The sequence below is a fragment of the Coffea eugenioides genome, chromosome 6 (assembly GCF_003713205.1).
Source record: "Coffea eugenioides isolate CCC68of chromosome 6, Ceug_1.0, whole genome shotgun sequence".
NCBI classification, from domain to species: domain Eukaryota; kingdom Viridiplantae; phylum Streptophyta; class Magnoliopsida; order Gentianales; family Rubiaceae; genus Coffea; species Coffea eugenioides.
This window is the reverse complement of record NC_040040.1, coordinates 52,360,493-52,385,927: the sequence shown is the minus strand read 5'-3', so window position 1 is coordinate 52,385,927 and position 25,435 is coordinate 52,360,493. Positions and strand designations below refer to the sequence as shown.

At 35.8% G+C, this 25,435-nt stretch overlaps 2 protein-coding genes across 3 annotated transcripts; both read right to left on the bottom strand.

The window, feature by feature from the left end:
• Positions 1–107: 107 nt before the first annotated feature.
• Positions 108–6,925, bottom strand: LOC113775210 (YTH domain-containing protein ECT3). Its single transcript, XM_027319988.1, has 8 exons — positions 6,687–6,925; positions 5,666–5,703; positions 5,395–5,566; positions 4,764–4,840; positions 4,149–4,658; positions 2,517–3,038; positions 1,589–1,801; positions 108–1,129 (listed from the first exon to the last, which is right to left on the bottom strand). Exons 1-8 carry the CDS (start codon positions 6,739–6,741, stop codon positions 875–877), a joined length of 1,842 nt encoding a protein of 613 aa, XP_027175789.1. The 5' UTR covers positions 6,742–6,925; the 3' UTR covers positions 108–874.
• Positions 6,926–20,724: 13,799 nt separating this feature from the next.
• On the bottom strand, positions 20,725–23,707 carry LOC113775519 (squamosa promoter-binding-like protein 12). 2 transcript variants are annotated; one of them, XM_027320434.1, is made up of 5 exons: positions 23,280–23,707; positions 22,725–23,152; positions 22,452–22,588; positions 22,186–22,305; positions 20,725–21,256 (listed from the first exon to the last, which is right to left on the bottom strand). In XM_027320434.1, exons 2-5 carry the CDS (start codon positions 23,141–23,143, stop codon positions 20,907–20,909), a joined length of 1,026 nt encoding a protein of 341 aa, XP_027176235.1. In that variant the 5' UTR covers positions 23,144–23,152; positions 23,280–23,707; the 3' UTR covers positions 20,725–20,906. The 2 variants fall into 2 exon arrangements, with proteins under 2 accessions (XP_027176235.1, XP_027176234.1); XM_027320433.1 differs by having other exon boundaries at positions 22,725–23,707.
• Between the last annotated feature and the right edge of the window lie 1,728 nt (positions 23,708–25,435).

Here is a 25,435-nt window from a genome sequence, read left to right as displayed (position 1 = left end):
TATCCTTGCCTTGTGCTTAATTCACTCAAAAGGAAAATCTCCTCCCTCACTTATGCCCTCAAAGATGAACAACTGGCAACAATAAAATCAGGTTGCAAACGTACATGTAGAACAAAAACTTAGTTTAGCCATCCTTCAAACATCAAAATAAGATGCCAGTCCTTGTTGCACAATGACAGACTTCCTGAAGTTAGTTTATGGTATTCCAAAGCAATACAGTACTTGTCGGACTCTAGTGCACAGAAAAAGATAAACCTAGATTGGAAAAAAGAGATCTGGACCATCTGGTTATTTTACAAGATCAGCTGTCAAAAAGAGGGTACTCATTAGGCTCCTGTAACATAATGCTGTATTTCTTCATTCAACTGTCACCAATTTGGGGATTTTACAGACTTTACTGCGCAGCAGGTCAAAATAATTGCTTTTCAGAGAAAGAGAAGACTAGACGTACAAACAGTAAGCATCAGTGTGTGAACTAAACACACTTCCAAAGAAACATCAGATTTAACCACCTTCATATGCCTGATGCCACCTACATCATAAGAGAACTGCCAAAGTAATAAACGGAAAAAAAAAAAAAAAAAAAGGAGAGAGAGAGAGAGACGGAATCAGGATTTGAAATTTTCTCCCTGCTCCTCCTCATCCCCAACAACTTCATTGTACAACCAACTACTTCAAACAATCAACAAATATGTGAGCGAGAGAGAAAGGAGAGGATGAGAGATGGTCTGTCTGAGGTAAACGAAATACCACCTTAAAAGATCAGTCAGTGACGTCCAGTCATATGACCATTGCAGCAGCCAAAATAACTACACCTAATTCCATCCGGTTTATAACATCGTTCTTCCTGCTATCCATCTCGGACCACTATGAACTACTCCAACTCTGTTTTTGGTAGCTTCTTACTACCGTCCAAGTTCAGAGTATCAGCCAGGTTGTCTGACAGTTGATTAATTGGATCAGCAAGAGCAATAGTAGAGTTTCCTGTCACACTAGCTCGTTGCTTTGCCTTCTTTTCCAACAAGGCTTTCTCCCGCTCATCATAGAATGTAAAATCATCTAAAAGGGATGTATCAGCTTCATAGTCCTTGAAAATCTTAAGCATTTCAATTCCTTGCTCAAGTTTCACCTGAATAGAAGTCAGTGGTTAGTCATAATGGGAAAATAGCAAATTCAACAAAATGATTTAAAGCAGTTACTAGGAAAGATCAAAACTTTGAAAAACTTGCTAGAACTCTCAAAAGTATCAAGCTTTGTCTGTAACCTCTAGAAAGATGGATGACATTTATCTCAATGTCCCAAAGGGCCTATACAAGACCCACATGTCAATGGTGACACAAAAACCAAAGACAAGTAGATCAATTAGTGTTTTCCACCCATGCTCGGAATTTTCTTGAGCAAAAAAGGTGCTGTTTCAAAACCAAGTCTAATTCTTTGTGATCATTACAAATTTTGGGACGGTAGAGGTGGGGGAAGAGGAGATAAATAAGATGTAACTCTAATTTAAGGGGATAATTCAAAGCTCAACAGCTTCATACTCAGAAACACAATTTCAAGACGCAAATAAAACAAATACAGAACCCCTCACCTCTTGAGAGTCTCGACTGTGAGTAACAGGCTTGTTGTCATTATTTTCAAGAAGTATGTGGCGGAACCGACTATTGGGCACATCTTTGACAACATGCCATTTCACAGGGAACTGCCCGCTCCACCTATCCTGCTGCCAGTACTCCGCATCATTTTCAAAATCAACAGGTCCAACCATCTCAGCTATCCCACAAAACTGTCCACTAGCATTGACCTGAAGGATACAAATAGTACATTGACAAAAGGTCTTTAAACTATCAAATTAATGACCAGGGTAAGGTTGAGGCAATGAAAAAGCAATGTATCTAGTATAATTATTAAAAAAAAAAACAAAATTAAATACTGTTTACATTCAATAAGGTCACTTTTGGTTACACGTAGTGAGTTCATTCTTCCATTAACCGATTCACAATGGATCTTGGTCATTGATGTGTAAGTTACACGACCTCACAAGTCCCCAGACCATCTATACAAATATTTACAGGTGTTTTCCTTATCAGCACGTTAAAGGCAAAATTGCCACCACTCACCAGAACGTTGGTTTAAAACAGCCCCTGTACCTATTAACAATGACCCAGCTTCCACCAGCAACTTATTCTGAACTCTCTAACTAAATGCTCCTTGTTCATATTCCTCAAAGTTGCTTTTCACTGCTTCTCATGAACTTATGTATCACATTACCTAACTTACAGTTATATGAAGAGAGGGACGTGGCAGAGGGGGAAGGGGGGAAGGGGGTGAGAGAAAGCATGATCACAATAGATTATGAGTGTCACAAAAAGGTACCAATGTGCTTCTAAATGGAACAGTATCACATATCTATCATCATTCTGTTCTTGGCATGATCAGACTCAACCTCAAGCAGAAAAGACATAAACGGAAACAAACAGGCTTCCCATAAATCTGATCCAGACGCTCAAAAAACATACCGAGAAAAAAAGGAAGACCGGGGAGTTGCCTGTCATGTCCTTTGCTTCATGATAAGCAGCATCAAGCTTTCTGTTTCCAAGTGGTGTGCTAGCCCAAATGCCATACTTAATGCTCTTGTGAACATTATCTTCACTGAAAGACTTGATCACAAAAAACTTGGCATTCTCATAATCAGTGACAAACTCTGGACTGTTATACTGGTCAAGCTGAAAGCCAGAAGTAGATTCAACATCTTTACGTATGCCAGATGAAGCATTCTCTTCAGCAGAATTCTTGCTTTTTGGTTTTGAAGCCCTAGGTCCTCTATTTCTATCACTTGAAATTCCTAAAGAATCATTAGAGTAGTTCAGAGAGTCCTTTTCTCTATCACGCCTTCCTCCTTTATCTAGACCCAGTCTGTTCCGCTGGTTATCCAAGTGAGAACTGGAACCTGTACCATATTTCATGCCCTGGTAAGAGCCACTATGTGGATAATGTCTAGCAGACGAGCTTGACGCTAACCCCAGCCCTTGATATGGCGCCTGCAATCCAAAAATTAATAACTAAATCAACTGGTCCAGAAGCGAAATGAGCCAAGTAGTTAAGCAATTCAACAGAAAAGAAAAAATACAAAGAGAAAGAAACAAATTGAAAGTTGATCTAGTTGCAGCTTTGAACAAAAAGTGCAGGATGGCATTATAAAGACGACAAAAATATTTCAACCTTCCAAACCAAAAAAAAAAGATAGACAAAATTAATAAACTAAATTAGCATAGACCTTCAAAAGGAAAGTGAGACAAAATTAACAAACTAAATTAGCATATCTCATGTCATTCGTTTGTCATTACTCACTTCAGATAGACATTTTACATACTAATAAACATGTAGCCAACAATTACATTTTACATGGTAATAAACATGTAGCCAACAATGTGTAAGGAATAAAATCTTTAAGCAACTATGAAGATGCATTCTAGGAGTGCAGAATGCTCAATATTTCAGGAAAAGAAAAGAATTTGAATGACGTTACTGATGCAATTGCCTGCCGCTAGTTTAACCACAAAATGTAGATGGCATAGTCATTTGGACATGTGATTTAATTTTTTTTAAAAAAAGAAGAGCATGGGGCTAGACGTAGACCACCCTTTCAGACATAGAGCAATAGTGCATTCTGCTTTTAAATAAATCCAGCAATTTGACTGTCAAAAGATTATCACTCAACTATTAAAATTTGTAAACTTCCAAACTTATTCTGTTGGCAACAAACTCAAGAAATAAGAATAGAAAAAATTCCGGCAATGGTGGAGCACAAAGTATCAAGAATATCAAGTACAAACAAGCATCCTGGATGCTACTTTTTCTTAGATATTCTTGTCACTTAAACAAATACATTTGAGTAACCAATAAAATAGGCTGATTAAGATTAACTCAAGTCAAGAAATGAAGAAAAGAATACATGAAACATGAATAATGCCCAATTGTAATGAATTATTTCATGGACAATAAGAGTTATTCAGCTTCACATCATGTAAAGTTTACAAGAGGACAAGAAATATATTTAAAAAACAATAATTGATATCAGAAAAATAGTTCCAATTATTTTTCTCGCAGATATCACTACATAGAATCAAGGAGATCATGAGACAACTAACCTGAGCGACATTTTGCTCGTATGGCCCAAGAATGCCAATTGGCTGTGGATATACCGCTCCTGATGTTAACTGAGACATGTACCTGCTTGATTCCAGGGAACTTGATTGATTTGATAATCCTTCAGCAGACCCAAAATCCCCTGGGAACTTATAGAAACCAAGGCTACTATTTCCAGAAAGGTCCCCTCCCCCAAAAGATCCAAAAGGTACATAGAAGCCTGAACTTGGCCCAAAAAGCGCATTATCAACTAAGCTTTCTTGTCCACTAGTTGCTGGTGCCATTAGATCAGTCTGTGAGACTGTAAGAGCTGAACTAACATGTGGTAGTCCAGGTGAAACTGCTGGAAAATAAGGTGGTGTCACTGGGATCTGGTGCGGAGAGTAAAACTGGCCATCAATCATTATTGTGGAGATTGGACTCGGAATGGGAGAGAACTGTCCATATGCCATCTGGGTGTCATAGCCATAACCAGGAGGGAAAAATAGTGATGGGTTTTCATTATACATTCCCTACATGTAGCAAAATACCCAATTTAATAAATAGAATAAAAAAGTCTGTCTCATGCCTCTGTGCATAATTAGTCAAGGCAACAATATCAAATTGACGAAACTCACTGGAGGTACAACATGTAAGCTGTTAGGATTAACATAGTTAGAATGCTCATCCCAGTTCCCAGTGCCATTGTCAAGACCTGAACCAAGGAAAGATGAATAATGAGTTTTAAGTACAACAAAAAAAATGATGACCAATGAAAACTTTCTGTACATTGGAGAAAAGTACAAGGAACCAAAAAAGCAAAACATATGCCAAACTAACAAACAGTGATTCAAAGATGTGGAAGTTGAGAAAAATTGGTACGCTACATATCAGTACTAAAGTAATTAAGCCCAATATTCACTCAGTATTACAGTTTCAAACTCGTGACATGTTGACCAGAACCTTCACAAAGAGCATAAGATTCACAAATTTTATGCTGCTGAAACCCCACGAAAATATTAAGCAAGAGGGAACAACACCCCTCTCTTGCAGACATAAAAAGAAGCAAAAATAATTGTAATACCCACAAAGCAATACAACGCCCCATGAAAGAATGGCAGATACACACAGTTCAACACAGTCGAAAGCTCTGTCATGAGAACAGAAGCAAGAAAGATATCATGTAGCCCACATGTATGGTCAGAGAAACGTTGAGAAGAAGACTATAGCCGCTAAATCAGCAAGAACAGCACTATAAAAGGACCTAACCTCCAAAGTAAAAACTTTGTTCATGCGGCACATCAAGTGGATGCACAGTGGTAAGAGCTCCACTCTTATCCAAGGGAACAGGCTGATCTTTGGCATTTCTTGGAGCCCCTGAGATGGCTGCATCCGGAGAAGGATTTGCAGAAATAATCCTTTCATCTTTGGGCGAAAGTGGCTGATAATAGATTGAAAAGGAAGTACTAATAGACCTAAGCTAAAGGAGAATTAGAGAAACAAAAGAAACACAGTATAATCATGAGTTATATGGATTTACCTGTTCTGTCACATTATGCAATTCAATAGCTCGCTCCCCTGCATTGAAACCAAAAAATTCATACTATCAGCAACAATAAGCAACCACACACTTAATTGGTCAAGTAAGAAAGCATGATACCATTCTTATTTTCCTCTTTCTTATCTATTGCAACGTGGGAAAGAATATTGACCTCATTCCCACTTTAAAATCATCAAGAATATAAGTAATACACCAATTATTTACCAGTAATACAACAGAATAAGCAACTATTAAGAAACATTTAGTCTCAAAACGAACATGTCATCCCCAGAAGCATTAGGTACAGGACATATAACAATTGCAAAGTTTTCAACTGTTGAACAAAATCACCATGTCATTAATAGATTCCCAACATCCGCTTATACATAAAAGGGCTATCTGCACAAACTCCACGTTGGAAACATCCCCCTCCCCCGCCCCCCCACAATTCCCATTACCAAATAATCGGGAGGTGGGACTTAGTAATTCTATTATGCGTGACTGTAAGAGATTCCAAGATTAGGCTAAGCTTTCATCAGAATGGGGACAAACATGTGATAATACAAGTTCGATGAGAAAAAGCACCGTTTACTTTCTCAGCACACGAAAACATCTTTCTGATAAAGGCACATCAATGAAGAAATTTTCTGCTGAGACCTTTCTGAGTAAACTTAACATACATGCCACCTTTCCACATTTACGAATACTACTGTAATCACCTTTCCAGGAAAAGAAGCATGCCAACGATATTAAAACACCATAAATGATCCTCATTATATCTTGAACCCTAATCAGCATGCCAACGATAGGTAAAGAAGCAACTAAAAACGCAAAACTTTTCAGAAAAACCCAATTCAAGTCGGCCAACGCCCTTGTCAATCTACCAAATTCAATATCCGTTATACAAAGAAAGATAGCAAAGCTACCAAATTCAATTCAGAAAAATAACAAAACCAAGATTTGCTATGCAAAAAAAAAATAAAATCATACATATACGCGAAAGTAGAGCTATGATACAAACCAGGAGACGAGATGGGAGCGAATCGATCGAAGCTCTGTTGACCTGTTTCTTCCATGAATTCAAATCCAATCGAAACGAAAGCGGATCGAAGAATTTCAATACAAATACAAGATTTATTATCTAAAAAAAATCTGTAAAATGAAGGGGGGCCAAAAAAAGAAACCCTACTTCGCTCTACTGTAGAAGAATTGCCGTTATTATAATTGAATTGGGATTTTGAAGATAGAGAGGAAGGGGAAGGGGAAGGGGCGGGCTGGCCGGGATGGGGGTGGGGGGGGGGGGGGTGGGGGGTGGAGGGTAGTGAGGGGATAGGGGGAGGGGCAGGCAATGAGGAATTGATGGCCGCGGGAGGGGTTCGAGAATGAATAGAGGTGAGGGTTTTAGGGTCAGATTTATAAATAACCAAAAACTTGTTGTTTAGGGGTTAGGCTTTTATTTATGGAAACATCCTTCACTTTTTCGGTTATTCTTTTTCTGTCTTGATTTCTTCTTTTTATCTAGTATTTTGATTTTCTTTAGGGATAATTTTAGAAACCTCCCCTGAGGTTTCTAGCAATTATACATAAATACCCTCTAATATTAAAAATTACATTGTCCTCCCCTTGATTGATATATTTGATAACAAACTAAGTTCATGTGAGAAAAGGTAATCTTAAAAGTAATGAATTAGTCTTATCAAACAATTATATTTCAAGTTTGCCCTCATTGAACCCGTGAGAAAATGAGTTAAAATTTTGGGCAAGAAAAATGGCAATAAAAAAAGGAAGAAAAATTGGCACAAATTTGATCCACTTAGGACATGAAAAAAACATTAAACAAATAAGCATTTTGGACAGTAAAGTCCTACAAGATCTGTTGGAAGTGCAACGGTGCTTTGTGGACAATATATAACATAAAATGCTGGTAAATGAGCGAAAAACCAAGGCCAATTTCAACTAAATGCAAAGGCAACCAGAGAAACATGTCCTTATCAAACAATCATCAGAGCCCATTTCATGCGGCACATCATTGAGGATCAAAAACAGAAATTGAGATTGTAAAGTATATTTGAAATATGCATAAAATTGTAAGAATGTACCAGCAAAAGTTGACCCTTGGTAATTAGATAGTGGTAGAACTAGAAGGCCACAAAATGGTGGATTTAAATCCATCTACAATATTTAGTAGGAGTATATCTTCCATGCTTCAAAATCAAAGATTCTAAATGTACAAAGCACTATAAAGTATAAACTAAAACAAGTCTTAAATATAATAAATAAGAAGGTCATACACTTTCAAGTTGACTGAATACCCATAATAAGCAATCCAAGACAAAAAACAAAAAATCTCAACAAGGTCATCCACTTAATGGCGCCAAATTGCATATAAAAATATTATACTTGGAAGACTTATTTTTTCCCATATTTCTAATATTTTAGGGACTGATTTTGTGAGGATATTTTAGTCAATTTATTACTGTTGAATATGACATCTGGTCACATCAAAGTAAATGGGGAGGGTAGTGTAATTTTTTATATTGAAAGATATTTATGTGTAATTGTTAGAAACTTTAGGGGAGGTTTCTGAAATTATCCCTTTTTTATTCAATCATTTATTTATTTTTATACCAGTAGGCCCTTTGTCTACCATTTTCTAATTCTTATGGAATTTGAACTCGGGAAAGGCTTCGGACCATAGGACTATAATGATTGTGAGCTTCCCCAGATGGAGAAAACTTGGGATTCGATAAACCTAAGCCCCTTTGTAACCATTTTTTGTAATTACGAGAACTCAATTCAAACTTTGGGATGCGCAGTCAAAATTTTATTAATGAGTTTTTACAGAATATTTTTATATTTTCTGTTACTATATTTTTCAAATACCTTTGTACTTCGTATATATTAAATCGTTACATTATATTTTTCTACAAAAAAATGTAAAAAATAGCAATCCAATTGAGATAGGAGTAACTTGTTATTGGTTCAATGACATTTTAGTGTTCAAACTTATTTATTTGTGTTAATGAGTTTGAAATTATATTTAAATTTGGCTAATTTGTTTATTGAGGCAAATCTAAATAAGTTTTATCGAATCAAATTCAAGTCTAGCTCGAATACGTTTGAATTTTTTACATGGTCGTAATCACTTCCCTTATTTTTTAAATCTCACCCCTTCTCCTCATTAGATTTTTTTTTTTTTTTGGTTAAAGGAACTACCCCTTCTCCTTGCTACAAAATTTTAAATGAACTTTTTACCTGTGTATTTCAAAATTTATATTAATTGATCCAAACTTAAGTCAAGCATAAAATCTAACAGATAGATACATCATATTTAGCTGATCAATAAAAATAAAAAATGACAAACTCCACTCAAGAGTTTTTTTTACATTTTTAGGTGCATTCTGATAAATAATATACTTCCTTTCTCCCCAGATATGATACACCGATGTATTGATGTAGTGATGTAGTGACGGGCCAAACATTGTTAGATTCCTTGCAAAGCTCTAATGCATGATTTGAATACAAATTCATCCCAAACATAATCATAAAACCAATCCATAGGCCATGATATAAATGAAATCATAATCATAAAATCATAGACGATAAGATGTTGTAGTCCATGGTGTAAATACAAATGAGACAGACAGAATACTTATACCATACTGACCTTCGTGGTCAATTTCATTTTGCACACTAATCATAACATAAAAAACCACTCTGTAGGTTGGGGACGAACCCCATTTACAGTAAAAAAAAAAAAATTTCAGAAAAGATGTCAGAGCACTTTACAGTAAAAAAATTCAAAAGAAGTGTCAGAACACTCTTTTGGTCTAATCAAATTTGTATATCTTATAGTTATAGGTTCTTTAGGCTCCCATCCCCTTCCCTCCTGCCCTCAAGTCATTTCCATATTATGTCAAAGTCAAAGATGGAAAGAGATTGAAGATTTTAGTTACTTTTCATTATTGATATGTACTATAAAAGGAGGGGGATTGAAATTTTTTCTTTAAGAGCACAATTGCATAATAATAAGGAGATTAACTCAAATAGAATTTTACAACTAATTTATTATAAGAATGATAACATATAGTTAGACTAAATTCACATCAAAATTTGGACTTTTAATTTTAGGAATTTCAAATATATATTATTTCCATCGCTAGATGAATGCCTATTACCAAGACAAAGAAACTGGTAAATCTAGAAAAAATAATAACCAATAGGAATTGGGAAATTTGAAAAAAATAATAACCAAATGGTCCTAGGGTGACAAGAAATATAGACCCTTGAATAGGCATAGGCATGAAGGCATCGTAATGATTGGGTTTGAAGGGAAAAATAATAAGGGAGCGTTTGATAAAACTAAAATTTGAAATTTGAAATCTAAAATCTGAATCTATTAAGTTATTGAATTGTTAAGTATTAAATCTAATACATTTGAGTGCATATCACATTCAGTGATAAGTGAATAGTTTATCACTTAATTTTGGGAGCAAATTTTGCCTAGAAAATTCAGTGCCACTTGATTAATTCAGATATTCAATTTTTGATTATCAAATGGTCTGAATACGTTAAGATCTGAATCTATTAAATTTAAGTGCTGAATTGAGTTATCAAACAGGTCTTACATATACTGATAGTGTATATGGTTGGATGCATGACATATATAAGACTTGAATTTCAAATTTTAAATTTACATTAATTGTTATGCATCCAAACCTGACAATATATATATTATCAGTGTATAGAAAATTAATTTTAAAAATAAATAGAACTATTACTAAATCTAATCCAAAAGATATACTATAAACAAGACGATGGACATAAAAGCACATAGCATTCAAGAATTATTCAACAATCAAAGTAGACAACTGGATAAATGATTTTTGTTTTCTTTGAATAACTTCACCCATGCCCAATTTTCTACTGTCTTGTGAAACTATGTATATAGTCTTACAAGTAGGATTAGCTTAAATTAAATTCTTACAACAATTATGACATTGAGTATCTTCAGGCCGAATGTATTATTATTGATAATTGCAAAACTATAATAAAACAAAAGATATAGTTTAAAAACCTCAAACAAAATAAGACAAGGTATTGTTTAATGAGAAGAGCGAACTTCGCACGAGTTAAGAGGATACTTCTCAATTCATTCTGAAAATACGAAAATTAGAAACTGAGTTAAGAATTATTAGCTATTTTTGGAGTGAGTGAATTAATTTGCCAACTTTCAAAAAAAAAAACAAATTGCCTCTTCTCCTAGGACCACTTTGTACAGCTAAACCTTTGGGATTTAATGGGAAAAAGAAAAGAAAATGTTTTTTTTTTAACCAATTGTTCTAATTTTACATCTCTTCCTTATTTAGATATTGTCCTATTTTAAGTATTTTTATCATCCTAAAACGAAATAAAAAACAGGTTTCTTTTTGTGCCAATTTGTTGTTTTAGTACAAGTGAAAATGAAAAGCAGCCTCATTTTGGTTTTGTACAAAAGCCCAATTCGTTTTCTAGCTTTTTGTGAAAGGATTAAAGAAAAGATAATATGCCCAAAAGAGAAAATTCATGACTCTTAGCTCAGGCCTTCTGGACCACTGAGGGTTTATCAAAAGCATAGATGGAGATGAAGGAAGAACAAAAAAATCAGAGCCCGTCTGGATTGCTATTTTCTAGAATTTTTTGTAGAAATATATATTGTAGCAATTTGATATATATATAAGGTAAAAATGTGATTAAAAAATACATTCACGGCAAACATAAAAATTTTTTGAAAAAAAATGACAATCCAAAGCAGGAATTAAGTAGGATACTCCAAGGGAACTTCATCACTTGCCTTCTTCAGGTTCTTAGGTAGCCATCCACAATGATGTATGTCAAGCTATAATCTATCCTTTCAACTCCAATTTTGTTTTGGAGCTTCTGTGTTGCAATGGTAAAATAGTTATGTTGCAGTCACTATGAGTTTGAAAGCTATTCTTTCAACACTCCGTGAGGCTCAGCATATCTAGTCCATTTTGCAACTCTACAAATCTGCTTCGGGACAGGAAATAAATTTGGACAAATCTGCTATAGTTTTTAGCAGCAATACTAGTCCAGAGGTGCGGCATAGGATAACCAGTTATCTTGGTATTGAAGAGGTTATGGCACATGACAAATATCTTGGCCTTCCAATAGTTATTGGGCGCTCAAAAAGTACAGTTTTCTCATCAATAAAAGATAGAATATGGCAAAAGAGACATGGTTGGAATGAACAGCGATTGTCAAAGGCAGGGAAGAAAGTAATGATCAAGGCTGGGGTTCAGGCTGTCCCTACATATTCTATGTCTTGTTTCAAATACCTTGATTCATCGCTCAATGACATTCAGTTAATGATAAGTAATTTTTGGTGGGGTGATGGAATAAAAGGGAAACCTATTCATTGGGTTAGTTGGGATAAGCTCTGCACAAATGAGGAAGACGGAGGAATGGGTTTCAGGCAGTTGTTTAATCTTGCGTTCCTAGCAAAGCAGGCTTGGCACATTGGAACACAAACCTCCACACCTTTACATCAAATTTACAAAGCTAAATACTTCCCTAACTTTGATTTTTTTTTTTTTTTTCAAGCAACAGAAGGTTCTCTCCCCTCTTGGACTTGGAGAGGGATCTGTGAGGTTTGCAAATATATAGTAGCAGGCAGCAGATGGCGAGTCAGGAATGGAATCAATATCAAAATTTGGCATGACAGGTGGCTACCTCAACCTTCAACTTTTAAAGTGATATCTCATTCTGAATCATTGCCTGATGATTCTACTGTGGATTCCCTAATAGACAGTACTAAAAGAGCTTGGAAGTTGGACCTATTGCATAACCTTTTTTGGCCTGATGAGGTTGATCTGATTAAGAGTTTTCCAATAGGAGATTCTCATAATCAAGAAAAACTCATCTAGCATTATGCTAAAAATGAGTTTTTTACTGTAAAATCGGCCTACCATCTAATCAAACAACAGTCCACAGATTGGCAAAATGTAGCTTCGTGCAGCAATAGTATGGTGACAAATACATGGAGTAGATTATGGAAGCTGAGTTTGCCAACAAAAATCAGAATTTTTCTGTGGAGAGTTTGTACGGACACTTTGCCAACAAAGGTCAAGCTTCTAACATGTGGGGTATCGCTGGATTCATCTTGAGTTGTTTGTCAAGCTCCATTTGATGACATGAATCACACCTTCTTTTCTTGTCCAGTAGTTATTCAGTCATGAGCACTCAGCCATTTGTCTACAAAAATTCATTTGGATACCGCTCAGCGAGTCACAGTCTGGCTTCCTAATCTTCTACAGCATTTGCCAAGAAAAGACATGGAATTGGTAGCTGTAATACTATGGAATCTTTGGAACAATCGCCACGGAGCTACCTTTGAAGGTTCGTATAGAGACCCCCTTAGTTCAGTTTCGTTTTCTATAAACTATTTGCACCAATATCATGAACCTATTTCAAGTCCAACAAGGGGCCAACAACTTCTTTTCAACAACAAGCCACACAAACTCATTGGAAAAAACCTCAAATGGACTTTGTCAAAGAAAATTTTGACGGGGCCACTTTTCCTGCAGAAGGCTTCCCTGGTACTGGGGTAATGGTGCATGATGATGCACACAATTTCATAGTTGGATTGTTTAAGAAGATCCCAGGTATTTTAGCTCCAGAGGTGATCAAAACTAATGCAGCAAAATTTGCAGCTAAATTGCTGATTGAATCAGGTTTGCGTTTCGTTGTTCTCGAAGGTGACGGTCAAAAGATTATAAAAATTCTTCAGCAATGTGATTCTGATGATTCAGCATGTAGAGGTGATTGATGATGTCTTGCAATTTATGCAAAATTTCAACAAGTGGGAAGCTATATGGATACCGCAATCTTTGAACGGTGCAGCTGATAGTTTTGCTAGGAATGCTTGTACTGTTATGGATTACTATTTGCGGAAACATTCACCTCCATTTTTCGTATTATCCGCACTCGAACCATATCTTTTTCCATTTTAATAAAACTTCATGCTTTTTCTATCAACAACAAAAAAAAAAAAATCACTAATATCTCTAAATCTATCACTATTCTATTTCTTTAACTTTGAAATTTGGGTATTTTCGCCTCTTTTTTTCTAGACACGCATGCAAATTTTTATGAAATGACTCGTACGATATAAAGTAATGATTGAGAGAGTTTTATAAGTACATGTAACTTATGAAATTATAGTGTCTATTATGCTACTAGAATCCATTGCAATATTAGCTATAATCTCTCTCTCTCTCTCTCTCTCTCTCTATTTGAGGGGTTTGCTTAAGAAACAAAAAGTTGTCAAGATATCTTTGAGCTAATCAATTTAGCATTTAATCGTCCTACAAATGTATGTTCAGTTAAACTAATTTATACACATCTTCAAGTTTTGGAACACCATTTTGTACTTGGTATAGTTAACAAGTGTCGTAATAAATGGATGCAAATTGGAATTTTTTTTTTGTGACTTCCTCAACTGCAATTGCTGAACCCCCTTGTTTACCCTGGACGCGGGACTGGAGCGGTTGTCAACCGCTCCGGAAGGTGTAACACTATTTCTACATGGTGTAACATCATTTGTACAAGGTGTAACAATAGAACAACTGCGAGTAACAATAAAACAACATTTTTGTGGGTCCCACACGACGACGTGAAAATCGAGTTACAAGACGTGATCTGAGCCGCATAAATTTTTGAGGCCTCATCCAGCCGTGAACTGCCTGGCCCCTCGTCCGTTTACCCTCTTTCATCAAAATTTACAACTTCCCACCACAGCAGATGAAAGGGGAACTGTCAAATCGTCATCAAGTTTTGTGCTGATAGGGTGAGAGGGTGAGATTCCACCAATCCAGCAACAACTGACACTATAGAGAACTTGTATGATATTTCCCAACTTCCCTTAGTGTACACAAACCTCAAGAAATAGTGCATGTACCTATGATAGTAACCTTTTCCTCAGGCAAAGCACAAAATTGCCAGATGGATGCTAAGAAACTAGCTGCTACCATTGCAATAGTTCCAGCCACGGATTTGTTTTTATTGTATGATAATTTCCAGCTGCCAAACCGCATGCCCACAATAGCAGCTATACCTGGAGCAAGACAAGAATACAAATCCTTAAAACTTGCCAATTTTGTGTAAAAAGTTTGAAACATAAATTATGAGAATTGAGCAACAGACAGTTCTTGTTTCTCCTGTCAAAAAAAAAAAGGGAAAAAAAGAATGCGTGGAGCAATAACAATGATTTGATTGAGTAAAATCACTTAAGATATCAAGAAAGGATAAAATGCATCCGGATAGTCATTTATCAAAGGTTGCAGACCGCGGCAATAGCCACCGGAGAAGTTCTCCAATAGAGAGCTCAAAGTTAACGTGATTGTGGTTAGATAACACAGCATTTTCTCATCAAATCCTTCATCAAATTTCTCATTTCGAACGAAGTCTTGAGGAATTTCCTGAGGTACTAAGCCAAGCAGAATACAAGAACCAGTTCAAAGTGTAGAGATACAGATAATTAAACAATCGGTTGAAGAGAAATTACGTAGCTCCTGTTAGGATAGGGGAAATTTTTCTAAGAAGTGGTAATGTTCCCACTTTTTTCATGACATTACTGCATCAAATAACCAATATGTTCTGACAAGTGGACCAGATTACTTAGCTCGACTGGTTGAACCAAGAATCTATTAGTTTGTTCGGCTTAATTATTGAGTGAGTCAAACTTGATCATAATTTGGTTCAATCTAGTGAAAACGAATAAAGTTGTATTGCTTTCTCATTTTGCCGCTTATTAGATTATTTGGGATAGAGTTGTTTTTACCTTTACCGTTTTCTAACACTTGATTCTGCTTGACATGAGTCAACAAATGTTATAAACATGTGAATGCAATTTAATTTATGTTAGAACCACTTACTTATGTACTTTTTTTTTTATATAGTTTTCGTAAAAATATAAAAAAAATGGTATAACAATACAACTTAGTTGGTTGAACCAGTTAAACCAATGAACCATGAAAAAATCATTGCTTAATATAGAGCTCTGACATTTGATCAAGACTTCCGTCATCCTTGCAGCCAAGTTTTCAAGGATAGAGTCAGTCTGCCTATTGGCAAGTGAGTTTTTTGGATGTTTGACTAAAACTTTACTGTAATTTACTGTAAAAGTTTTTAAAAAGATTTTTGAAGTATGTAAATTTTTGAATATTTTGAAGTGTATAGTTTAAAAATTGAGAAGTTTTTTGAAGTTACTGTAGCTAAAGTTTTTAAAAAACTTGTAGCAGACAAATTTGGCAAAAAACTTGTCTGCCAAACAAGGCCAGAGTATTTCAAGCTCAATCTCGAATGATTTTGCCCTAGTTTAGATTCAAGTTTATGTATTTCACACTAGTTACAATGGTATATAATCTATATATAGGCTTACAACATGATAAGATAACAAAAACATAAAATGATAACTAACCTATTCTATTTCAATCAATGATAAATAATCCATTTTATCATTATCAGATCTCTAATTGATATACAATTTAAAATTTAAAAATAGATATCTATAACTCACTCAAACACAGTACAAAGGTTGCACATTGCTGAAATTGCCATGGGTGAAGTTCTCTAATAAAAAGCACATGCTAAGGTGGCTGTGGTAAGGTAGCGTATTGATCCTTTGAGAATCTCCCTGTGCACGATTTAAGAAGCTAGTCGAAAGATGTAGAAAAATAATTATTAATTGGTGAAAAACAGCATAGAAAAATTGTTTGATGAGTTTTCATATAATTAATTTTCATTAGCGGTATTACTGCCTAATGTATAGATTTATAGTAGTGTTTTGAAAACGTGATCACTTGGACTTGACGGCCTTGCTTGGATTGCTTGTTTCCGTCGGAAAATATTATCATTTTCCGTAATCACATTTTCCTATCACCTTTTTCCCTCACATATATCAAATCGTTACAGTAATTTTTCCATGAAAAATGACGAAAAATGCAATCCAAACACAGTACATATGAGCACTTGGACTTGACAATTAACAATTGACCCAATTTAGAAGCTAACTTGAAAATTTGCTTGAATTCCATTGTCAATTTTCAAGTCACAATCGAGAGGGTGACAATTAACTTGGGTCAGTTTTCAATTGTCAAATTAATGTCAATCGTAGTACCATAAATTTTTTTGTCGTTAAACTAGCTGAAGCCTTTGATGCTCGAGAAGCTCTTTATCTTTGACAAGACACTACTGAGTTTCCAAGCTTCATTCCGACGCATCTTCAATTATCAAGCTTATTAATGAAAAGGAAGACTTTCTATTCATTTTAGGCCCAATAATTGAAGATTTTCATTTGGCTTTTTTTTTTTTTTAACGCAACAACAGGATTCCTATAACCTAATTTAACCTAATCTAGGGGATGAGAGGGGAAATTCGATGTGAGTATAAACTCCATCGAAAAAGGCCAATTAAGGCCGCCACATATAATGCCAAATTGACGGGAGACAAGGGTTGAATTATTGACCTCCCACGGACCACCAAGCCAAAGCCTAGTGGCTCATTTGGCTTTATTAGATCAATACATTATTGTCAATGTACTTCGGATTGCAAGAGAAGCAAATAAGGTTGGGCACCGTTTTAACTCATCATGCAAAAACTCTAACCTTGTTTCAATTTGATCCAATAAATGAGTTTAACTCGAAGTGACCCCAAATTGAAACTTATACAAAAAGCCAAGTTTGGTTCGTGGGCAACTCGATTTAACATGTATTAGGATAAAGTTGTATTTTTACTTGAACGCGATCTTTTTTTTTAGTCTCAGTACTGATATTAATTATGGAACTTTTTCATTTATTGAGCTAGGAGAATCCAATGTTTAATCTAATTCATTTATTTTTGAATCGGAGATGATACAATATGCCTATATATAAATTATTTGTTATTTTTTTTAAAGGGCAAAAAGGTGTACAATTGATGTTCACGTTATAGGTCCAATAAAACAACCGACAAAGTACGCAAGATGATATTATTGTGACATGTATGCTATGGGTTCACGGAGCACTGTGCTCGGTACAATCTAAAATATATCGGACATGACAATAGTTAATCTCCTACGTTCTTGTTTTGAAATGGGTAATTTTTTTTTTTTTTTTTTTTTTTGTCGACGAAGTGGGTGTCCGGGTCAATTCCGTAAAGGCGGCCCGACTAATCCCACTCCGGCCCAGCCCGACGTTTTGAAATGGGTAATTGGGTAAGTAATAATTCTATATCTTCCTTCGGTCTCTAAAATTCATTCTCTCATTCTTCTTTTTTTTTTCCTAAATTTTTTTATTCTTTCCTTTATTTTTTATTTTTTAATTTCTCATCCTTTCTCACACCCTTCTCTATTTCTTCTCTTTTTTTTTTTTTTTTTAAAAAAAAAAACTTTTTCTTTTTTTTCTTTTCTTTTATTTTTTTTTACCCTCCACACTCTTTCTTGTCAGATATAAGATTTGAATTTTAACCCTAACAGTGGCTAGAATTTTAAAAACCCTTCCCTAACCAACCAATGGGGGGTGAGAACTTTGAGAACACTCTCCAAAATTCGTTCGAATTCGGTTCGTTTAAAGTTTCGAACGAGTCTTTCACGAACACGAACGTGACGAAACGAATCGAACTACCGAACAGTTCGATTCGTTTAACAGCTCTACTCCTATCTCTAAAATTCATTCTCTCTTTCTTCTTTTTTTTTGTTTTAAATTTTTGTATTCTTTCTTTTATTTTTGTATTTTTTAATTTCTCACTCCTCCCCACACCCTTTTCTCTTTCTTCTCTTTTTTTTTTTAAAAAAAAAAATCTTTTTCTTTTGTTCTTTTCTTTTATTTTTTTACCCTCTCACGCCCTTCCCCCCACACTATTTCTTGTCAGATATAAGATTTGAATTTTAAACCTAACAGCGGCTAGAATTTTGAAAACCCTTCTCTAACCAACCACTGGGGGGCGAGAACTTTGAGAACACTCTCCTAACCATTACGTCAACTCTAATGATTCATTCTCTTTTTCTTCTCTTTAAAATTCCTCTAACCAAATTCTTGTTTAATTCTCCATGAGAGAGACCAGATAATCCGGTCTTTCCCCGGGAGAAAGGGTCACTTCCCTAGTTTTATTTATTTTTACTAATCTCAGAAGTCAAATACAAATTTTTCTTTGAATTTGAAGGAATTTTTACTATTAGAAGACATGCATGCAGATAGATTTGTTGTTTCACTTGATTTTATTTGTGTCAAGTTGATTTCAGATCGATCTATATCTATCATATTTAATGTACTTACCGCTACGAGTGCAAATATTTTATCAAAAAAAAAAAAGGGTATTTGGACGAACCAAACGGATAAAATCCCCCTAAAACAAATCATAAATTAGACCGAGTAAATTGTCTCCGTTTAGAAGCAATTTACTCGGTCAATTGTCAATTGTCAATTCACTTGGTTCAATTATTGGTCAAGGAGTCAATTTTCCACCGTCAATTTATTGGTCAAATGGAGAGCCGTAAACGATCCGAAGTAAGGCGGAACACGTGTTCCAGTTTGAACTGTCCATTTCCATTAAAAGCGTGTCCTTCCCATTTGTCTTTCATAGTGGGAGTTTTGTTTAAGTTTTGTTATATAGTTTTTCAGATCTATGTGTTAGATCTGAAATTTTTTGACTCTTTTCGTCAGTTTAAGCATCAATTTTGAATTAAAATCAGTTGGATAACAGATCTAAGAAAATAAACATGCACAGATAGTTATGAAGTAGATCGTGCAATTCATTAGATGTTATGGTTTGTGATCAACAATGTAATATTTTATATTTTATAACTCTGTTAAATTAATGATTTTTCAAATCAAATATATGTGTGACATATTTTATATATTTTCTGCCATTAGTGTAGTTCTTTGTCAATCAAATCATATTGGACAATTTTTCACTAGTTTATTAATAATATTGACTTCTGTTCTATTTAAAAAAAAGTATCTATATTCAATTGAAATTCAAAGAGATTGAATATAGGGTATGTATGGATTGGACTACTTTTGACATGCACATTTTTTATTGTGAAATTTACAGTAATACATTCTAAAAACACTCTATAAAATACTCAAAATGTTTTAAATACACCTAATAAAAATACAAAAAAGATTTAAAAATACCGAATCCTACCCTCTCTTTTTTCTTTCACTCATCACCCACCATCACCACCTCCACCCACCATTGCCATCATCGCACCCTCGCCCCTCTCCTCCCTCTTCCTCTTCACCTTCCTAATTCCTTCGCTAGGAAGGGGAGAGGGAAAGGCTAGCAAAGGAAGGAGGAAGGCGGGAAGAGGGAGGATAGAGAGGAGGGGAGAGGGATAGTGATGTGTGGAGGTGGTGACGTGTGGCGGCGGTGGTGATAAAGAGAGTTAAAAATTTTTTAAAAATGTTCTAATAAAATTTTAAATTTTAAAAATATCCCAACAAATAACTATGATGACAAGTTTTTCACCTGTATTGCTACAATCTAATTTTTAAAAAAGAAGTCATAGATTTAAAGGATTGCCATCTAAAAGGTGGATCTCAAAGAAGTTAGATGAAGCACATAAAGCAACACATATCCATTTACGAAGTACCATTTCAATTTTCCAAAGTCAATTGTTTGGACCAACAATTTTTCAAATTTAACACACTATTGTCTCTCTACCAAATATTTTGACTAAAATTTTGCCTGAAGTAAGGGGTTAACTCACTTGTACCCTTCGATTATACTCGAGTTCCCACTTTGATCTTTAATCTTTAAAGTGGGACTAATTTAATCCTTGAAGTATAAATCTATCCAACTTAGTGGCTGTTGAACATCATCTTGAAATAAAACATAGCCCATCAATTTCTTCTGCAACTTGAACTTTACCATTGCCAACATCAAGTTCAAAATGCACCCAATGGAAGTCTTATATCCGTCATAAAAAAAAAAAATTAACGTATGTTCTATAGCAGGATAGGCATTTAGAAGCTTTATGGTCTAAATACTCCAAGCTTGCATTTAACAAACTCTGTGGATGGCATCAAGGATTGTTATTTTTCCCTTTTTTGGGTATAAGAAAAATGCTTTCTGTCTCGAAGGATGATGGTCTAACTTCAAATTTGATGCAAGACAACACTGGCATCACAATTGGATCAGAATAATGTTAAATCAACTAAAACTTGAAAAGCCTCTCTTCCTTGAATTGACAATAAGCTTATCAGTTAATTCGACTGGTGAAATGGAAGCCAGAGTCATAAGGTGGCTTAAAGGATCGATATCCTGGCAAGTGGGAATTATCAGTACTTTGCAAAGCCATTGAATGGAAGGGGGTTACAGAAGGTGCTTGTTCTGCTGAAACCCGTGCTTCTGAAATCAGTTGCCAGTTTTGCGATTCCAGTTGCGATGCTGGCTGTGGTATGCTGACACTTCCTTGCATAAGCTGCTCCAGAGAGGCAGATTCAGGCTCATGCAGTGCCCAACTTGGAGTTGACAGAAGAGAGAGAGCACACGGCAAATTTTGCGATTCATTCAAGTGAGATTGAGCATGTCCAGGAGACACGTCTACTCCTACAAGCATTCAACAGGCAAAGAGGAGTCCAATCATGTATTAGAAGAAACAAACAGCAACAGGTAAAATATGCTCAGTACAAGAAGTTACTGTAGTTTGTTTGTTTTGTTTTTCTAAATAATCTCAGTGATAGGATTATTCTCTGATGAAAAAGACAAGCCACTGAGCATACTTCTTTATTCAAGTCTCTCATGATTTTTGTTTGTTTTGCTTTTATGCCACATGAATAGCAAATTCTAGTAAATTGATGAAACTTGCGAGCTTCAATGAAGTGTAAACTTAAAAGGTTGTAAAATATCAGCCTGGAAGGGTTACAAGAAACTCCCTCACGGTAAAAGATGGATCATTCAAAGAAAGGGGAAAGATTCAACAGAAGCAGTAATAGACTCCATGTAGATAACCGGGCTAGATGTACTGAAAAACTTGGAGAAAACAAGAGTAAACTGGACCTTTGGATTCAATCCCATCTGTGTAACAAAGCGTTCTTGGACCTAGGTGTCTGGGATTGGCTAAGCTGAGTTCAAAGTATGAGCTAACTTGTATGTTTCCAATGCTGCAATATTTCTGATGTTGCTTCTTTAACTGTGATACTCAATAAATTTGGCAATGCTTGCAACAGAAAAAAGTTTTCAATATGAGCTCTTCAATCAGATGCATAGAAAGGTAGATATGATGTTACTGTCTAAAAACTATGACTTCAATTGGTTTCGCAAAGGCGGTGGAACTCACCTTAAGTTTGCTTAAGTGAGTGTATTAATCAGAGTTCTTATGCATCTCTAGTTGGAAATAGGAGGAGACATTTTTTTCATCAGGTATTAAAGGAGCTGAGCTTTGAAAAGAACAGGGGCGGGCCAATCCTCGTCCAGGTCCTGGTGAGAAATGGCATTTGGAACCCCCATAAGAAAATATTGCTTCCTATCAACATTACCTGAAGCCCTGATCAGGGAATTTCCTGCATTTGCCATCTTCAAGCCGCTAGAACACTCCCATGTTCTATTTGATGATGAGGATGGCATCCTGCTCAACAGAAAACTCGGTGCTCTCCTTCCTGTGCAGGTCCACAGTAAAGAGAATACAAGGCATTTCAAAATTTCATGTTTCAGTTTCAGTGGATGAAATGTTAGATAAGCAAATTACAATAATCAGAGCAGCAGAAAGCCAGCATGAAAAATCCTCAAGAGTTTGAGAAGTCACCATATAAAGAAGATGGAAGTCCCATTGAGCTTAGATGCATTGCATCTGGTTGTGGCCTGCGCCGCCTGGCATTGTGATCAGAGAGTCGCCTACGACAGCTTCTCTTTTTATCATCAAATTCCGACAAATTATGGAACCTTTAAAATTAGAAGCCAAATTATGCTGTTTACATCCTTAAAATTTGACCTAACAGTATCTAAAAGTTAAAAAAAAAAAAAAACTGCATGAACAACACAAAAACATTGGTAGATAATATGAATGCCAGTAACTAACCTGCTGCACTGTTGGCAAAACCTTCGCTCGACCCCAGCCACAATGACCTTGGGGCTTTTGGAATGGCTTTCGCAGATTCTGTGGCGGCGATGATAATCTTTAGCTGCTGTAAGGTCAAGGTTGCATCCCTCCACTTGGCAGCGACTAGTTTGCATGCCTTGATGGGACGCTCTAGATCTCTTTCCACTATTGGAAGACAAACTGGAATTAGTTATAGAGCTCAGATGCTTGGAGTCCTTTGGCATTCCAAGTTTCAGGCCAACTACTGGTTGATCAAAGCCAACAGAAGCTGCAGGTGCTGAATAACTTTCACCTTTCTCCACCCCGATGAAATCTTCTTCCTTTCTATTTTCATTAGGCCAAGAGTTAACTGTCCCAAAATAGTCTCTGTCTAGTTCAGCTGCCTTTCCACCGTCCATGGCAGAATCCTGCGAATGCATTGATGCAGGGTACTTTGTCAGTTCAAACTCCATCACAGAGCATGATTACCATATAAGTAGTCCATCTTCATCTTAGCAGAATATCCCAAAAAAAAAAGTTGCTGTCCTCGATTACCCGATCTTCATCAATTCAAGAAAGATTAGAACAGATTCAGCTCTTGATATCAGGGTGTGATGTGATGATTTCAGTTCCTTTTTGGCAGTGACACAGCGCTTGAACGGATGCAACCATAGAACATGGGCTTGCCTATAGGGAAAAGAGTGTCATGGGGCTATAAGGTAGTTATAATAACTGGATCAATTAGAGCTAGAGAAAGAACTGACAAAAAAGAGAACTGATTCAACACAAGAAATTCCCTGGTTAAGGGGCAATTTTAAGTCGTCCTAGCAACAAAATGTAGGGTGGCTAAGGCTTAGGTAGTTGCGTTGGTGCTCCCTTCAGGAAAACATGTTAGTAGATAGATTGCTCCCAGGGCCTAGCGGAGACCCACACACCTTAAACTCCAACTAAGGCAACAGAGACAGGTTAAAGAATCTGGCTGAACAACAGCGAGAGGGGTACCATACCACCTTTATAAATCGTCACTTTCGGTCCATTAGCCTTTTGGCAGTCCAAAAATTTTCTCTTGTAGCTAGCAGAATCAATCACCAAGTTTGGAATTGAATTCGTCAGGTTCCCATGTGGGTTCTTCCCTTTTTCCGTTTTGGTGAAGACAAAAAATGCTTAGCACATGCATTGGAAGACAAATTAATTCACAAAAAAGATTCACCATGCATCCCTAGTTTTTTACTGTAATGAAGGAACAGTCGTGTGTAAAAATTGACTTCACTCTGTGATTTCATCATCGTGTAAAATAAAAGAGTTGTTCTTTCTTTCTTGTGCAGCTTAATTGATTTTCTCCATACTGTATGTAACACTTTAGAATGTGAATACAACTCTTTGTTTTGCGCAAAGTCTAGAACTAGCCTAAAATTCTGACTTGCTTCAACTCTTGGAGTAGCTGCAAGTCAAGAATTTCAACTTAATTCAAGGCTTATGATTTGCATATATGCAATCTAAAATGTTATCTGAAATTTAGCCTCCATGGCATCAATTGGAGTTCCTGACTTTTCTTCCATGAGCCGAGACAGGCAAGAAAATATCCTAGTTGCTGGTAGTTGTAGCAGGAAAGTTGGCCTAGAAGTATTCCTTGGCCAATGAACATTCTTACAAAGTCTAGCTGTCCAATCTCTCTCCAATAATTTCAGAGAAATCTTACTCTTTCATCTTTCTGTCAAATAGGAAACTCTGCTACACCCATTAATAAGCTCTCAATAAGGTTGGTGCAGGAGCATTAATCCCTGCAATTTCATTGTCAACTACTATAGTGTGCAATCAATCAAAACTCTCTTTCTTCAATGTTGATGGGTGACCTCACCAATGTTCCAAGACTCACGCTTTTTTGAGGAAATCCAAAATGAATTGTACACAGATGATGCAGGAACCAGTACAGCCACAAAAGCTACGTGTGGCATTCAGCAAAGCACAAGTCATTTTGAACTGTCGTGTTGTGCGTTTTTTCGGATGCCAATTCAATCATTCACCAGTTGTGAAAGAAGCTCTTGGCCCTCGCAGTAAATGCTCTGAAAAGGGTTTAGCATTTTTCGTACAAAAACATGCTCAGAACTAATCCAGATTGTGAACGCTCCTTCTCCTCCTCCTCCTCCTCCTCGTCTAAGTCACATATAACCTATTACTATTATGTAATTGTCTGCGCTAACAATTATTATTTTTTCTTACATTTATACATTTTTCTGATTTAAATTTGTGTTTTCAACAAAATTACGCTCGAAATCAATTTTAACAGGTGCCCAGAGGACGCTCACGTGTTAAACAGACTCAGTTTATCAATCTGGCACACCTAACCTTTCCTCTAAATATCTTTGGCATCATTGTCGTTTCATATTAGGTAGCATTTTGGAAGCAACCTAAGATAGAATGTGAAGAATGCAAACTATAATGTTTCGTGTTTTATCACTTCATTGTGTGTCAAACTGTCATATCATATGGATTATGATGAACAAATTGCTTCTTGGAAGTAGTTGCAATAAAAGTAAATAACTGGACCGGACAAAAGCTGTAGATCCTCTTGTCTTTACTTATTTGGAAGCAATAATTCAATAGCAGCAGATTGTAGTTGCCGAAGTAAATAGCCAAGAACAGCAGTAACTAACTAGTAACTAGGACACAGTCACTTAAGAAACAGCTCTAAATTGTGCACATCAATATAA